Here is a 17824-nt window from a genome sequence, read left to right as displayed (position 1 = left end):
GTTGGCAGTGCGGCTGTCACTTGGGATTGAGAATGACAGAGTATTCCATGATAAATCACAACTATTCTCCTGAGGGAAGTGGTAAGTGAGTTGGCACAACTCTTGCATCTCCAGCGTCTGAACAAGTCATGTAAAATACCATCTTTCTTTCGTTGTATTGTGAACCACTAATTACCTGGAGAGTAGCTGAGTTGATAAAGGATTATAGTAAGTGGGAAGACAGTATTGAAAGGAAAAAAGGCAATTTGCAAATCCTGAAAGGTTTCTCTCAAAAACTAACAGAACTACCTATAAAGGTCTTTTATAAGTGAATAGTAATTGAAATAAAATATTCTGATGGATGTGGTCTTTTGGCTGGGTTGACTGAATTTGTGAGGAAGCTGAATCCGTGATTTACCACATTGGTTTACATCAGTAGCATTCTTATGAACCTTCAATAAAATTTCCCCTGAAAGAAGCTTGGAAAATTTGACTTCAGATGATTTGAGGTCATTGAAGCTATGTTTCTATGCATCATGACTGCCTAACTGCTGGAAACATTGCCACCTCCCATGACATGTGCCAAAGAAGCATCCTTTGGCACATGTAGATTTATTGAATTTTGGACCAAAAACCATAATTGGAATTTGAAGTTTTTCCGATAGGAGCTGTCAAAGAAGTACACATTGCTCGCACAAAATGCTTTCAAGTTGGAGTTCAGTGTTTTATAAACAGTTACAAATATAAAAACGATGATAAAAATGCCTTTGTTCATTCATTAATCTTCTCTAAGTTTGGACCATAACACTGGATGACAATTCTTTTGTTAAATTTTCCCTACATTGTGATTTTGAATATATCTCTTCCTTGCCCATTTTTTGATGTATGGAGACCATGACTATGCACGATTGTATTAGTATATTAATAGAATCACCCTCATAAAACTGTGAAGATCCTCATCACTATTCAAAGCTGATGGAATGCTTGCCAATCAAGCGAAGTATTTTCAACTATAAGGGGTTATTTGAAATGTGCAGTAGTACGTCATCATATAATAATGTACTTTTGTTCTATGCCACTATCAAGTTTTTGTTCAACTGTGGACAGTTTGTTCTGACTGGTTTCTAAAATTGGACTTTACTTAAGTTTGCTCTGGGCTTTGTAATTGACAGGCTAGGAGAATCTTGATTAAAGTAATAAGATATACAGGGCATCACAATGCTTGTGTGATCAGACTGTTGTTACGATACTATGATATTTGCACAATAACCAACAAGCAATTTCTCAAGTGTCTGTGAGTGAATGGAAAAACATTTTCTGCTTTCCCCAAAGTTCATTAACATAGTGAGAAACTTGAAAGTTTTACCTTTGCTTTTGCTTATTCAGTTTGCACAAGTGTTTCACTTGAGGAGATCTGTTGTTGTGTAGCACTGACAAAACAAAAGTTAATTATAAAAGTGAAATAAGGTTGCGTTTGATCAAAAGGATATTCTTTATCGATCATCAAATCATTTTAGATTCTGTTAAAAAATAAATCAGTTAGGGAAAAAGTTATTCTAAAGATATAATTAAGTAAGAATAAGAATTAAAGAAAAATTATCAGTAACTACTACATTACAAGAGTATATAAAAAAAAGGCTTGAGAATTGAGGTTACAAATTTCAAGCGGTTTGAGCTTTTTTTTTAGTAGGAAACACTCAAGTTAACCTCTGATCCAGTGCTCTGATCAGTGTGTATGTATCGGAATGTAAACAATTTCATTTCAAATCACTCATGATGATTTGATAGTATGCAGAGCATGTCAAGTTATAGGAATTAGCCATGACAAAGATGAAAATTCATCTGAAAACCGAAAATGCTTAACCAGCTATGGTTCATTATCATGTTATGAAAACATCTGTCAATAATTTGAAGGTCTTTCAAAAGACACTCGCAAATTTCAAGTCTAGCAACAACCCAAATATTTTATTCACATTACAACATTATTTATTCGACAATAGAAAATCAAAGTCAATAAGAAGTTAGCTATAAAAGTTTTGAAACAAAACAAACAGAGTTTTATTAGATGCTATTAGTGCATGCCTGTTCAGCCATCCTTCTGTTACAGAGATAACTGTCCACAGCTTTAGAGCAATCCACAGCAGTTCCTGTTGTGTCAACATCAATGGAAGAATTTGAATATAATCGCTTCGATCTTTTTTATTTAACTGGATCTAAGGTACGTTTTTCCCCTGCCCTACTTACATTTGGTCCATCTAATTCCTGTGGTAAAAAGAAAATCGGCACAATATGTATGGCAAAATTCCTATTGAAGGTCGACTTTAACTGCAGTGAAGGAGGGTATCCTCTTAAGTTTCCTCCTCTGTTGGCGCACAGTTAGGTGGTGAAGTTCTTATCATTAAATTTCATTAAAGGATACTGGAATGTGAGCAGAATCTTGCAGCACTGAACAAACAGATGCAAAGGTGTATGTTTAATTAGTTCCATTGGTTTTAATCATATGTGGACAAACTTGACTTGACCGATAAATTGTTCAAGATGTTTTTTTTTGTATATTAACTTGGGCTGTGTTGAATATTGAAATAAACTACCAAGTCTCTTTTTGGATCATACATGTATGTGTAGAAATAATTGTGTAATCAAGTTTAATGTTATGTTGGTGGAAATTAAGTGACACTTTGTTTAGATACTGCACCATAATGGAAGAAAGGTTATATAACCTACATCTAATTCTAAAGAAATTATTTGAGTTCTGGACTAATTTTTCCACCAGCAACACTTTGCTTAATGGCCTTCATGACATCACTTGAGCAAATCTCACCCTTCATTATCAACAGTTGACTTTGAAAGTCCACAACAGCAAAACCTGTGGTCACAATCTCAAACTCTCCTAGGAATGTAAGAATCGCTGATATTCCTCTTTTTGATGTAATAAGCAATGCTGTTGGGGTCCCTTTCTCTCAGGCACATCTTGTGGACAAATTTGTGTTTAAACACTCTCCACCGCCGTAAGCTCTTTTTGGCATTGCATTTGTTTTCCCCATACTAAGCCAGCTTAACATGCTTTGCCTCTCTACCCTGCATTGAATTGAGGCCTAATCCATAGCAAAGCCTCAGATGTTAAAATTCCTGTCCAGATGTTACCCTTCGTGTCCAACTGTCCTTACAGTAGAAGTGACACCATTAAGCAACAAACAGTTGGCATTGAAAAAGTATTGGCGTGAGGTCTTTAGCTTTTCCACTTGCTCAACGTGCACCTTGACTGTTGAGTAAATAGAAACTGCGTCTCTGAATTCGACGACAACAAATGCCAATGTGAAGTTTCACAACTGAGCCCTTTGAAAGAGAGATGATCTTCAGAAGTTCCTATATCCTATAGTTCGTAAGTGGGATGACATTTATTTCATGTCAGATGGTATCAGTTCAAATTTGAACACAAACCCACTATCTCAGTCTTCTTTTCAATCTGTTCCATTTCTTTCCTCAGGTGATTTGAGTAAGATTTCATGAGTGGATGATCTTCTTCACAGTTGGCACCAAGGAGTAAATTATTATCATCACAACTTTGTACTCTGTTCAGCAGGTTGAGAAAGCTAACTAATCATCCTTGTCAAATGGCGCACCATCTGCCTCCACTGCCACATACATTACTCCTCACTCAACCTAACCAAAAGATCACATCCATCAGAATATTTTATTTCAATCATTATTTACTTACAAAAGACCTTTATAAGGAGTTCTGTTAGTTTTTGAGGGAAACTTTTCAGGATTTGCAAAATTGCCATTTTCGCTTCAAAATAGGTAAATTATGTATGAAGCTCTCACTGCGATGGTATTTAACCAATTACTCTAAGAATTTGCACACATATTTTTCCATCCTTAGTTAATGTTCGCCACAAGTATCAGTCAATTTGATTGACGGCTTGTCAATCAACAGAGGCAAAGAAACGACTGTGTTTTAGACTTTTCGATTCATCCAAATATTTGACAACTTTGAGGTCAAATATCTCCCCTTGCCAGAAAGCTACAACACTAATCTTGATTCCCCTTTATAACCCATCATTTCATCTCAGAAAATCACCAAAAAAATCTTTGGGCGCTACCGTATTTTTGTCTTGGATGCCTCTTAAAATCTGCGACTGTGACAAGTTTCTCTCAACTACACCTGTCACGCAATTCTTGCTTTAGGCGGTCGCTTGACCAAATAAACCTACATTTTTTGGCTCTTTATACAAGATGATTGAGTCTATAATTTGATTGTTTATCATCGTCATTGCTCATTTTAGGAGCTTTTAAAGTCACATGCTGCGTGTTTGTTGACATCACTACAAGTTTCAGTGTGCTACAACTTCGGCTTTTACAGACGAGAAATTCTGCGCTCTCGCTTGAGAGCAAATATCAATAGTTCTATTAGACTAAAAACTGTGCTTCTATCCCGAAAATAAAATTAAAATAGAGTTGTCGTTGTCAATTAGCGCCATCGAACATTTCCATGCAGAACTCCGCTAAGCTAACATCTGTTGCGTGACCCGAAGACTCTCCTTAGGAAGAATTATTCAAGCGCGTTGTTCATGCTGTCTGCTAGATAGCAATTTCAGAATAATCTGCAGATCTCTATGATTATTTGCCTGCTTCGATCGTAAAATATCTGCATATTTTTTCAAGCATTCTATTACTACATATAAATCTACATCTCTCTAGATCGAGAGTTGCCGGCGTTTAATTGCGTGACTTGTAAAATTTATTACGAATGAGACAGCAGTATTTTGACCAGTAGGCTTCCTACAAATTTCCCCTGATAAAAATCAGTTGTTTTCGTGAGCAAAGACAATAAATATGAAAGAAAAGTGAGATGCAAATGTCGTTATTTTTTTTTTAGCTTAATAGCAGTTGTACCCTCTGCTGCAGTCTTCGTCTAAATTTTGCAAGGTCCCTCCTTATCTTCTGCCTTGTTCGGTCAGTTTCGACTTCTGAAGCTAGATCATCGGCATCGGCCTCTTCGTCATCATTCATATTTACAGAGAGGGACCTCGTCAGTAAACCAATTTTTGTTACGGCAGATAACCGCCTGAAGTATCGAGCGATTTGCTGCTCTATCAACCGGTCAGTCTTAGACAACATTTCTGGCTGGTGTCGTCTCTTAAACTCGATATTTGGGAAGTCACATTAGAGGCGGTTGCCTTGAAAGTTTCTTCCACTGTCCAGCACACGTCTAGGAGATAATTCTTTCCTTTCTGAGAAAAGGTGGCTGTTTTTTGTGTTTTCCAAAGAGCCCATCCAAAGTCCACTTGGCTAATTAGGGATTGTTCGTCAGAATTTTACCTGAGGTCCGTCCTTGAACGTAGCCATCCCCTAGAGAATGGCAAGCCGGTCTACGTTCTTCCTTTTAGCAAGAATATCTCGCTTTCTTGTTCTGTCTGTGACGGATAGAATATAGTTCTCGCCATGACCCGCGTTCAGAGATCTGTGCACGTTACCGATAACCACCCGCTTCTACGATTAGTTTGCTGAAGGTTTCTAATGTGATGAGCCTAGTGAGACCCTGAGGTGCTCCAAACTGTGTCAGTTGGTCTGAGCTCTAAACTTGTCGCAGTTCTTAAGTCAGAGGGAGGATCGCCCACCTCTATTTATGTGAGCGCCTCTACAGTACCTGCGTATCCCTAGAAATCATATGATCTAAAGTTCATCTCAGTCCCAAATCACCAGTTAGGAAAACTGATGTTCAGATAAGCGCTCTTCTTGCCCTTCTTCCTTAATCATTGCCGACTCCAAGATAGCAGTCACAGTACGCGTTCTATTAGGTTTACAGTCGCCTTGCCACCAGGAAGACTCGCCACCAGCTTTGATTTCTTCTGCCATCTTCAGATTCACCTCTCTCTCAACTTTACGTCTCCGATTTTTATGAGGAGGATAGTGGCATTTACGAACCCGAAGGTCTGAATCTCACACTAAGATGTGCACGATATTTGAGGCATATCGTGAAATCGCGGTCTTCGCAACTCTCCAAATAAGCCAATACGCGCTAGAATCAGCTTCTTCTCGGACGAAACGCATGTTTGGGATACATCGACGTCTCTCAATTTTTTTTTTAAGCTGTACGCCCACGAATTTATAGGTATGAGCTGTTGCCGTCCCTGGCCAGCGCGAGAAAAATAACATTTGGTTCTACAGTTAGTTGCAAATGAGCAAGACAACTGCACCATCTTGACTCTATCAATTCGAGTGTTAGGTTGAATTGAGGGCTTTTTAGACACTTGATTTCTTATATGGCATCACTTTGAAGAGGTAATACAACTGATACACCTACACTACATAGGATTAACAATGTCTGTTGCGCTGTTGCGAGAAGGAGGAAAATATTACCGGAAGTGTAAACTCTTGAAGAGTTTCAGAGACGTTTCAGAGATGTCTATCTTCGGCTGTCACAAAAAATTGACCCCCACTTAAATAAAGTATTCTATATCTGATTGCTCAAACACTTTGTTTACGATTGTTGAAAGGAACGACTCATGGTTCTCCGTCTTCGTCTTTACAATGCTTTGAAATAGTATAGGTTAGTAAGCTGAAACGAAGAATTAATCAGGGAAGTTTACGAAAAATCCAGCAAACAAGCTTAAAAAGGGCATTTATTTAGACTTCATATTTCAACGAACTTCACCCGTAGAGAATCCGCACGATGGTAAAACATTCGAAAATTACACTCGATTTGAGTGGGGTGTTGAAGTGGGCGTGGTCACCATATTCATGTTAAGACTATTTGTACCCCATGAGTTTGATATGATTGTTTACAGGTTAACTTTTGGCATTTAATTTACTGAAAAGCAATACACTTACTTCCGTATATTGTCTTACTGGCGAATACCTTACGAGTTTAAACGCGAGGAGCTTATAACAGGCATTTTATAGTTTACTAATTTTTTTCTACTGGAAACAGTGCTCGCCAGAATAGGATGTAATGGGCGATGGTAAGAATATGGACTCCCTAGAAAGTTAAAAAAAAAGATTAGGCGGGTACTTTGTAAAAGTGCCACATTGACAATTCTAAATGTCTGTTCAACCGCGTTGTCACCACTCAGTTGATACGACGCCATCCCAGCTTACATACTCACCATTTAATGTTTGTGGTTTGCTCCGGGACTCTTCTGCTTTTGGTTTACTCTTCTTGACAGTAAAATTAAGGCCCCCCTAGACAGTTTTTCTTTGAGATCAGCAATGTCTTTGTCTGTCCCAACGAGAGCTTGTTTAGGAAAGGCGATCTCCTTCTCTTTAGCTGTAAATGAATATTGCAAGAACTTACAATAAAAGATTGAACAGATTCAAGGTCTGAGTAATAAATTAAACCGGGAAAAACTAAAAACGGAACTATTTATGACGGAACGAGAAGCAGTAGGGAGGGGGGAGGGGGTAAACGACTTATTGTTGGTTGAACATCGGCAACTCTTAGTAAAATGGCTTCCTAGTCCAAGCGCACTTTTCTTTTTATGCATGCGTGACCACATAAAACTAGCCATTAATCTGTGTTTCAAGGTAGATGATCTTCTGTGTTAGTTGTTCCTTTTCGCTCGCAGACTGAAAAAAAATTGCCTAAAATAGTAATTTTTTAATTAACGAAATTAGAAGAGAGCATATAAGCTGGGATAAAAAAACATTATCAACTTGCAATCCCGCGTGAAGATAGTGGTATGTCGAAGGGTGGCATCAAAATCTAAGAATTTCATTTGCGCGCGCTTTTTCATCTCTCCAGGAAGAAAAAGTTTTTCAAACTTAGTTACCTGAACGCCTTTAATGCAGAAAAATTCCAGTTGCGTTAAATGTTTCGTCAATGTTGAACGGACTTAAATATGAGCTAATTTTGGAGGGAACCGTTTTACAATTGAAATTAACCAATAACGACCTATTTTCACAGCTTCTATATTGAATCAGGTCTAGTTGCGCGTTCGTCATGAAATCACTTGAGCTTCTTTTTTTCAGCATGCTCCCTCGGATAACAAATTGAAACTTTTAAAATAACTAAACGCACTTTTTTAACGAAAAAAAGGAGGTTTAATGATGGGAAACGCCCACCTCAGTAGCCATGATCCGTGCCCCATGTGAGGCCTCCAGTTTTGCAGAACAGGATTTCCTCACAGACTCTTCGTCACCTGAGCTGTTTTTGTTCATTTTGTAACTGATATCTTCATTCAAAGCATTCGATAAACTAGAAAAATGCATTCTCTTTCACGGTGCTTTAGCATGAACCGAGTTCTTGATGCGAAAGAAAGTTTTGATTTGTTTATGACTAGTTGCATGGTAACGTGTTTATGCCGTCACTTCATGACATCACGCCGGATTTAAAGTATTAAGTCTGGGCACTAGAATTTTGTTAATAATAAATTTATAATGAATAACAAGTAAAATATCAGCAGACAACGAGGTACATATTACTTTTCACAGCAGAAGTGAAATAATGTCATAGAGCGGCGACATGTGATAAAACGTTGCCGTCTATTTTTAAAGTTTATTTACCTTTATTTATTTTTCCTCTAAGATTTTCCCTTAAATTCGACGCATCGACCGTTCATGACGGTACGACGTCTTCACTTCGGCATAACAAAATCATTCAACACTGGCTAATCATGATTAGTGATTAGTGAAATGGGGTTATGGTTTAGTCTTTCTCTTCGACATAGGTGAAATTTTGTGAAAGCGAACTGAATATTTCTTCGGAGCGATTAAGCTTCTTGTATACCCACATGGGAATTGCCGCCTTCTTCAGGCTCTTTGCTTGGAGGCTTGCTAGTCTTAGGAAAGGCCCCGTAGCCCAATGGATAAGGCATCTGACTTCGAATCAGGGGATTCCAGGTTCGAGTCCTGGCGGGGTCGATGTTATTTTGGTAAAATAATATTTGTATCTTCTGAATTTCTTTCATCCTTTTAATCGCTCTCATTAAGTTATTAGGCTGGATAAGAAATCATGTTTGATAGAAGAACTTTTCAAACAAGTTATTTGTTTTTCCGTTCCGATAGTCTCCAGCTTCTCTGATAGACAATATACGTCATCCTATGGTGAAACACAACCCCCACCGGAAAATCTCTTACATCTACCATGGAAATTGGTTTAAGATACTGTCACTGATCATAAATTACTTCCGTTCTCTTCAGTGAAGAGTCAAATCACTTTGGTCATGTTGGATGATGAAAGTAAAATGAAGGCCTACCCTTCCCCTAACCCAACATTAACAACTGACTGTTGTTGGGTTAGGGGAGGGGTAGGTGGACAGTTGCCCAGATACTGATATTGATCCAAATGAAGGAGAGGTATCCCCACATATTCCATCAGGAAAGACATCAAGGGTTTATCTTAGAATATCGCAATATCAAACAAAAGTCGAGCTCGTTTTCAGTGTTTACATAAGTATTTTGCAACTTTTCTGTGGTTAAATCATGACCTGCTTATTTCATCCTCATGCAAAGAATTGAGAGAAAATCTGGTAGAAAAATAGAAACAACCAGAACTAAAAATATAAATATTTTATTTCTCAGGCCTCGAATAAAAACAACTTTAACAGCAAAAGCAGGAAGAATAAAATTTATTGAATGAATTCTATTTTGATTGGAATAAATTTCATTTTAGAGCATAATCCACACTTTCTTCTGTGCTTTGTCCAAAACAGGAAGGCCCCGTGGCCCAACGGATAAGGCATCTGACTACGAATCAGGGGATTCCAGGTTCAAATCCTGGCGGGGTCGCTGTTATTTTGATTTTTTCTCATATAAATCGCCTTTCACAAAGTTATGAGACCACATACCACAGGTGAGGCGTAGTTATGTTTACTAGGGTAGAATTGCTGCATTTGCTATTTAAAAGTATTGAACGTTTATCTAGTATTCTCCGGCTTCTATAATACAAGTCATCCTTTCGTGAAATGTAACCCCTCCCGATTGAGTTATTATGCTTGTTACATCTGCTTGTTTTCCCAGGCTTCATTGCGGTCTCAGAGGGAAAGTATGACCCGGCATTTCTGACAGCCGGAGCGATAATGATTTTTGGTTCAAATCTCATGTTTCTGAGAAAGCTGACAGGACGGAAAGACTCGAGTGAGGAAAATCTTGCATTGGGTATAGAATCTTTTGAGTTATTTGTTAACGCAAGGGAACGGTGCTTTGAATGCAGGAGATCCTGGCAAGAAGTACCGCAGGTTGTAAAAGGTGTGATTCGTTAGAGCTCGGATCACTTGGAGTTCTGGAAAATTTTGGTGATCAAGGCAACTGACAAAGGTACCCGTGAGCTATCGGTGCAATTTCTTGGCGATCATCTTTGGGTAAAAGGTTAAATCTCTTCTCGTTCTGGAAAAGATGGCGTTTGGGCAAGACGTCTATGGACAGATAGTTGAATACATTTGAAACAACTACTCACTAAGGCGGAGATTATAAATAGTTTGTAATCTCTTGCTTCTTACTGAAATTGGTCCAGAATAAAAATAATAATTTGCAAACGTTCAATATTTAAACTGTATCACGATACGATAACATGCGAAATTCTCTAATATTTAATGTCACCAGCTTCACTACTACAGTTTCATACGAGTTGTTGTTCTTATTGTACAATATTTTCAACGGCTTGAATCACAAAATTTCAAAAATTTTCCCTCCGAATAGTGATAGATTTCTTAGAAAAGACATTTTTCGTTCGTTTGTAGATTTTTACAGAGTTTTGATTCAACACATGGCTCCGGCCTCCCTAATATACGATATACGTCATCCTTTAGTGAAATAAAACCCCCGCCGGAAATCCTCCCACATCTACCATGGAAACTGGTTTAAGATACTACCACTATGATCTTGTTGGATGATGAAAGGAAAATGAAGGAGACATATTCTCACATATTCCATCGGGAAAGACATCCAGGGTTTATCTTAGAATTTCGCAGTATTAAACTAAAGAGAAAATCTGGTAATAGAAGAAAGAGAAACAACCAGAACGACAAATATAAATATTTTATTTCTCAGGCCTTGTATACAAACAACTTCAACAGCAGAAGCATAAGGAATAAGAGTTTAATGAATGAGTTGTTTCTTGATCGGAATAGATTTCATTTTTGAGTGTAATTCACGGCTTTTCCACGCTTTGACCACCCCTCACTACTGAGAGAATGATGGAAGTTCTCAGGACCAATCACAAAGCGATGTCGGATTACTTTCGACACCCAACTTTAAAGGTAAATACTATTGCTTTGATACATCGTCGAAGTACAATCATGATACGTTAGCTGTCCAGTTGGTGCTGAAAACAGATGAGGACATTATGTTAAACCCAAAGGTAACCCTTTGTGCGCATGTCCTTTCTTATCACAGCGACAGTGCATAGATGTGCTGATTGTTATTGGAGTAAAAATTGCCGAACTCAGAGGACCAAACCACTTCATGCAAGGTAAGGCTCTAGCTAGCGATAGTCATGCTAAGTTATGCTCTCATTTCAGTGTCTGGTTGGAGGAAAAAGTGTTGATATTCAGCGTGCTCTGTATTCTTTTTGTTTTCAGTCGCTTCAATCACATTTGTGAACAGACAAGATTTACATAACTGAGATTATCTCCATCAGCAAGAAGTTTGCCCAACAGTTTGCCGGTACCTATCATAATGCAAACATATCCCGGCGTACTTTTCAAACTGATATTATCTTCGAAAGTATATACTTCATTTGCATCTCATGTTTATTTGAATAAAAACGAGACAAACAACTCTGACAAATTTGGTCAGCACTCACCAAATAATTATCAAATATGACGATGCTGCATGCATATTTACAAAAGCTTTAAGAAATGATGTTCTGAAAATTGAAATCTTTATACCTTTACACATAGTTGTTTGATTTATTTTCTTACAAAAGTTTTGAAAAGACGATGAATTATAACGAACTAAAAGTAATAAACAACGCCCCACTTTGAAGTTATGAAACAATTAAAAAGATAAAAGACTGTGTCGCCCGCATTGACAATGATCTGTTGAATAAAAAAGAGAATCCGAGTCAATGTCACGATTTTAAGTCAAACGAAAGAAAAGGTAGTACTACAGTTAACACAATGCTAAATTACTGACAAGTTTATTTTTGGCATTTGATTTACTGAACAGCACTACACTTACTTTCGTATATTGTCTTACTGGCTAACACCTTACGAGGTCTTACGACAATGTTTGAACTCAGGGAGCTTATAACAGGCATTTTACAGTTTACTATTTTTTTCCCACTGGAAACAGTGCTTGCCAGAACAGGATCTAATGGATGATGGTAAGAATATGGACTCACCAGACAGTTAAAAAAAGATTGGGCGAGGACTTTGGGGTACATTGACCGTTCTAGTTGTCTAACTGGTTTGTCACTAAAACTAAATATGTGCAATCGTATTTTACAAGTCTTCTTATTCATACCTTTAGCTAGCTCAGTGCAGGCCTTTAAATTTGATCTGACATTCTTCATGGCTTCAAGATCATTCGCTGTAACTGGAACGTTTATAACTTCAATACATCCAACGTTTTTCCCCAGGGTGTCAAACCATGATGGTTGAAGGTCAAAATAATCTTTGCCTAGATGAAAGATAAATCAATTTTTTGTTTTAGTTATGATGGCAATGCTGAGAATTTCGTTTAAGCATAAAGGTATCTGGGATTTTTAGCTTACCAAACCAAAGTGAGTTAAATTTAGCGAGACACTTTTCTAAACCGCCGCATTAACCGTGAGGAAGGACATGCGCACAAAGGGTTACCTTTGGGTTTAACATAATGTCCTCATCTGTAATCAAATCGATATCAATTCTAGAGCGTAATTGGTTTTCAGCACCAACTGGACAGTTAACGTATCATAATTGTACTTCGACGATGTATTGAAGCAATAGTATTTACCTTTAAACATTTCGACTTAAATTTGAGGGGAGGTTATTGGAAGGCACTAAGTCGAAGTAAAACGGCAAAGAAAATTAGCGATTAGACGTATAAAATTGACGAATCTTCAACCGTTAGTCGTATTAAAAGTTAATTGTAAAATATTACCGGTAAAACCGTTAGTCGTAAAAGTCATCACCCCTAAAGTCCTTTGGAGTTATTTTGTTTTCGGTATTTTCACCTTCGTGATCGCTGGCACTCTGGACAAAGTTGGAAGCAGGGATGTGTGTTCGTTTTGTAACGCCTCTAGCTCTCTTGGAAAAAAAGTTCACCTTAATACCAGACGGGTTTGTCACTTTCAGAATACACTACTTCGTATAGATGTGGACTATGTCTTATATAGAATGGTATTTTACAATTTTCCATCTTCATACCTTTAGCTGGCTCAGCTGTGGGGGCCTTTGAATTTGATTTAACATTCTTCATGACTTCAAGATCTTTTCCTTTAACTGGAACGTTTTCAACTTGAAGACATCCAGCGTTTTGGGATAGAGTGTCAAACCATGACGGTTGAAGGTCAAAATAATCTTTGCCTAGATAAAAGATAAATTAAGTTTTGTTTTATGATTGCAATGTAGAGAATTTCGTTTCCACATAAAGATATCTAAGATTTTAGCTTACCGAACCAAAAGTGAATCAATTTCAGCGAAACACTTTTTCTAAACTGCCGCAAAAACCGTGACTTTGAGCATTCTATAAAAGAACAAGCTAACTCTTCAATTAAAGCTACCTCCTCTGAAAAATGATTGATCTGAGTGGGTAAGTCACGAGTCTTGAATGCAGCAGAAATCATCACAGTTTGAGCTTGAACAAAGTTGGAAGCAGGGATATGCGTTCGTTTTTACGCCTTTAGCCTTCTTGGAAAATAAGTTCACCATAATACCAGAGGAATCTGTGTTATTTTTGTATGATGTAACACCCCTTGAAGTTGCTCACTGAATTTGAGTCAGGCCAGTACATTGTAAAAGTACTAAAGCTGAAGGGTACATTGACAATTCTAATTGGCTTAATAGGTTCTTCACGCTCAGAAGACAGTACTTCGCACAGATGTGGACTATCAACTATGTAGAATCGTATTTTAAAGTTTCCATCTACATACCTTTCTTCATGGCTTCAAGATATTTTGCTTTAAGTGGAACGTTTTCAACCTTTTTGATAAAGTGTCAAACCATGACGGTTGAAGGTCCAAATAATCTTTGCCTAGATGAAAGATGATTAAAAAATCAAAGCCGATATATGGAAGAGCATGCTATCAATTCTGAGTATCTAACTGTTTTGTGACTCGTAAGACTACACTGCTTTCGCGCAGGTGTGCACTGTAAAGGAATAGTAATTTACAAGTTTCCTTCTTCATACCTTTAGCTTGCTCAGTGAAGGCCCTTGAAGTGGATTTAACATTCCTTATGGTTTCAAGATCTTTTGCGCTAACTGGAAAGTTTTCAACTTTGAAACATCCACCGTTGTTGGATGGAGTGTCAAACCATGATGGTTGAAGGTCAAAGTAAGCTTTGCCTAGTTTAGAAAAAAAAAAAAAAAAAGAAGCAGAAATAAAAAAAATAAAAGTGCATGGAAGTACTGTTAATGAAATCAAAATATTTATTTTTAGTGAAAGATGATGCAGACACCTCTTTCCTCTCCAAAAACAAGGCAGTCGTATCAACCGCGTTGTCACCACTCAGTTGATGCGACGCCATCCCAATTTACATACTCACCATTAAATATTTGTGGTTTGCTCTGAGACTCTTCTGCTTCTGTTTTATTCTTCTGGAAGGCAAAATTAAGGCCCCCCTCGAGCTCGGCAATGTTGTGCCTCGCCTCTTGCAGCTTTTCGTCTATTGATGCCATTTGCTTAACAAAATCAGATTGAGTTATTTGCCCATTTTGTTTTAGCTGGGACAGTTTTCCTTTGAGATCAGCAATGTCTTTGTCTGTCCCAAAGAGAGTTTGTTTAAGAAAGGCGATCTCCTTCTCTTTAGCTGTTAAAAAATAAATGAATATTTTAAGTACTTAGAATGTTAGATTGAATAAATTCAAGGTTTGAGTGATAAGGTAAACCGGGAAAACACGAAAAACGGAACTATTTATGACGGAACGAGAAGAAATAGGGAGGGGGGTGGGGGTAAACGACTTATTATCAATGGAGCATCGGAAACTCTTAGAAAAATGGCTCCCTAGTCCGCGCGCACTTTTCTTTTCATGCGTGCGTGACCACATAAAACTAACCGTTAATCTCAGTTTCAAGGTGGATGATCTTCTGTGTTAGTTGTTCCTTTTCTCTCGCAGACTGAAAAAAAAATTGCCAACATATTGATTTTTTAATTAACGAAATTAGAAGAGAGCAAAAAAGCTGGGATACAAAGCATTATCAACTTGCTATCCAGCGTGAAGATGGTGGAATGTCGAAGAGTGGCGTCATAATCTAAAATTTCATTTGCGCGCGCTTTTTCATCTCCCCACGAAGAAAAAAATGTTCAAACTCAGTTACCTGAACGCCTTTAATGCAGGAAAATTCTAGTTGCGTTGAATGTTTCTCCAATGTTGGACGGACTTAAAATTAAGCCAATTTTGGAGGGAACCGTTTTACAAGTCAAATCGGAACTAATTACAACCTATTTTCAAAGCTTATATATTGAATCAGGTAGTCTTGCGCGTTCGCCTTTAAAATCACTTGAACTTCCTTTGTTCTTGCTCCTTCGGATAACAAATTGTAACTTTTACAATAACTAAACCTAATTTTTAACGGAAGAAAAAAGAAGTGTAATGATGAGAAACGCCCACCTCATAAGCCATGATCCGTGCCCCATGTGAGGCCTCTAAAGGCTCATGATAATTCTCAGCAGAACGATTTGTGATATTGATTTCTTCATCAAATATTCTCGCGGAACAGGATTTCCTCACAGACTCTTTGTCACCTGAGTTGTTTTTGTTCATTTTGTAACTGATGTCTTCATTCAAAGCATTCGATAAACTAGAAAAATGCATTCTCTTTCACGGTGCTATAGCATGAACTGAGCTCTTAGTGCGAAACAAAGTTTCGATTTGTTTATGACTAGTTGCATGGTAACGTGTTTATGCCGTCACTTTGTGGCGTCACGCCAGATTTGAAGTATTAAGTCTGGGCACTAGAATTTTGTTGAAGCCAACCATAGTTGGCCATTATAATGCTTTTATAATGTTAAATCGATAATGGATAACACGTGAAATATCAGCGGACAACGATGTACATGGAACCCTTCACAGCAGAATAATTGATGTCATTGAGCGGGTTTCCTTCGTCCAAAGGAAAATGTGTGAACATTAAGTAAATTGTTTAAAGAATGCTTACTCCGTCTCCAGAGTGCCAGCGATCACGAAGGGGAAAATATCGAAAAAAACAAAAGAACTCCAAAGGACTTCAGGGGTGATGACTTTTACGACTAACGGTTTTAACGGTAATGTTTTACAATTAACTTTTAATACGACTAACGGTTAAAAATTCGTCAATTTTATACGTCCAACCGCTAATTTTCTTTGCCGTTTTACTTCGACTTTGTGCCTTCCAATAACCTCCCCTCAAATTTAAGTCGAAATGTTAAATAAGCATCCGGGCGCCTATTCGAGGAAATAGGGTAACTGATTTAGTTTGAGCAGAAGCTCAGAAATTACCCTTTGCATAAAACGAAAAGAATGCTGATATTTGTAGAAAGGAACAAATTCACGAGCGAAAACGAAATACGTGTTTCATCCTAAGCTAAGACCTGTTAACATGGAGGTGAGGGACCCCAGATGGGTGATGTAACCCGCCTAGTCGTGGTAGAAAAATGGCCCGCGTTTACATACAATCTCACAGCCCCGGGTTGCCGGGGTGAAGTTTCTCGAGGTTGTAGTCGCGCTTGCATTTAGTGAGTTAAGATGTCACTTAATGGCGACGTGAGGTAAAACGGTACCGTTTATTTTTAAACGTTTATCAATTTTCATTTATTTTCCTCTAAGGTTTTCCCCAAAAGTCGACATGTTAACCGTTTCTGACGGTACGACGTCTTCACTTTGGCATAACAAAATCATTCAACACTGTCAGGGCTAATAAATTAGAGGATTCTATTTGACTGAGAGCTAAAATAGGATTATGGTTTAGTCTTCCTCTTCGACATAGGTGAATTGTTCTGAAGGTGAATTGAATATTTCTTCGGAGCGATTAAACCTCCTCTACACCTGCGAGAGAATTTCCGCTTTCTTCAGTAGGGCTCTATATTTTGACACTCATCTGTCTCAAGAAAGGCCCCGTGGCCCAATGGATAAGGCATCTGACTTCGAATCAGGAGATTCCAGGTTCGAGTCCTGGCGGGGTCGCTGTTGTTTTGGTGAAATAATCTTTGTATCTTCTGAATTTCTTTCATCCTTTTAATCGCTTTCATGAAGTTATTAGTCTGGATAAGAAATTAAGTTATGTTTGGTAGAAGAACATCGCCACACGTGCTTTTCAAACAAGTTATTTGTTTTTGCATTAACATGGAGGTGAGGGACCCCAGATAGGTGATGTAACCCGCCTAACCGTGGTAAAAAATAATGGCCCGCGTTTACATACAATCTCACAACCCCGGGTTGCCGGGGTGAAGTTTCTCGAGGTTGTAGTCGCGCTTGCATGTAGTGAGTTAAGATGTCACTTAATGGCGACGTGAGGTAAAACGGTGCCGTTTATTTTTAAACGTCCTATTTTCATCCTTATTATTTTATTTCTCAGGTCTTGTATACATTACAACAGCAAAAGCAAGAGGAATAAGAATTTATTGAATGAGTTCTTTGTTGATTGGGATAGATTTTATTTATGAGCATAATTCACGGTTTCTTCTGTGCTTAAAGCATTCTTTCATGCAGAAAGGCCCCGTGGCCCAACGGATAAGGCATCTGACTACGAATCAGGGGATTCCAGGTTCGAATCCTGGCGGGGTCG

At 38.0% G+C, this 17824-nt stretch overlaps 1 protein-coding gene and 4 non-coding genes across 5 annotated transcripts; 4 read left to right on the top strand and 1 right to left on the bottom strand.

Annotated features, from left to right (window-relative positions):
* Window positions 1–6842: 6842 nt before the first annotated feature.
* On the bottom strand, window positions 6843–15876 carry LOC136279246 (uncharacterized). The gene is made up of 6 exons (XM_066162853.1): window positions 15673–15876; window positions 15118–15178; window positions 14607–14870; window positions 14251–14406; window positions 13269–13427; window positions 6843–6961 (listed from the first exon to the last, which is right to left on the bottom strand). The coding sequence occupies exons 1-6, from the start codon at window positions 15874–15876 to the stop codon at window positions 6843–6845; spliced, it is 963 nt and encodes a 320-aa protein (XP_066018950.1).
* On the top strand, window positions 8769–8841 carry Trnar-ucg (transfer RNA arginine (anticodon UCG)). The gene has a single exon. It is a non-coding gene; the product is annotated as a tRNA-Arg (tRNA).
* On the top strand, window positions 9636–9708 carry Trnar-acg (transfer RNA arginine (anticodon ACG)). Its single transcript has one exon. It is a non-coding gene; the product is annotated as a tRNA-Arg (tRNA).
* A 1274-nt stretch (window positions 15877–17150) lies between the features above and the next one.
* On the top strand, window positions 17151–17223 carry Trnar-ucg (transfer RNA arginine (anticodon UCG)). The gene has a single exon. It is a non-coding gene; the product is annotated as a tRNA-Arg (tRNA).
* A 528-nt stretch (window positions 17224–17751) lies between these two features.
* Trnar-acg (transfer RNA arginine (anticodon ACG)) lies at window positions 17752–17824 on the top strand. The gene has a single exon. It is a non-coding gene; the product is annotated as a tRNA-Arg (tRNA).

This window comes from Pocillopora verrucosa, chromosome 2 (assembly GCF_036669915.1).
Source record: "Pocillopora verrucosa isolate sample1 chromosome 2, ASM3666991v2, whole genome shotgun sequence".
In the NCBI taxonomy this organism is placed as follows: domain Eukaryota; kingdom Metazoa; phylum Cnidaria; class Anthozoa; order Scleractinia; family Pocilloporidae; genus Pocillopora; species Pocillopora verrucosa.
Note: the sequence above shows the minus strand (reverse complement) of the source record. Positions and strands in the feature narration are given on the sequence as shown.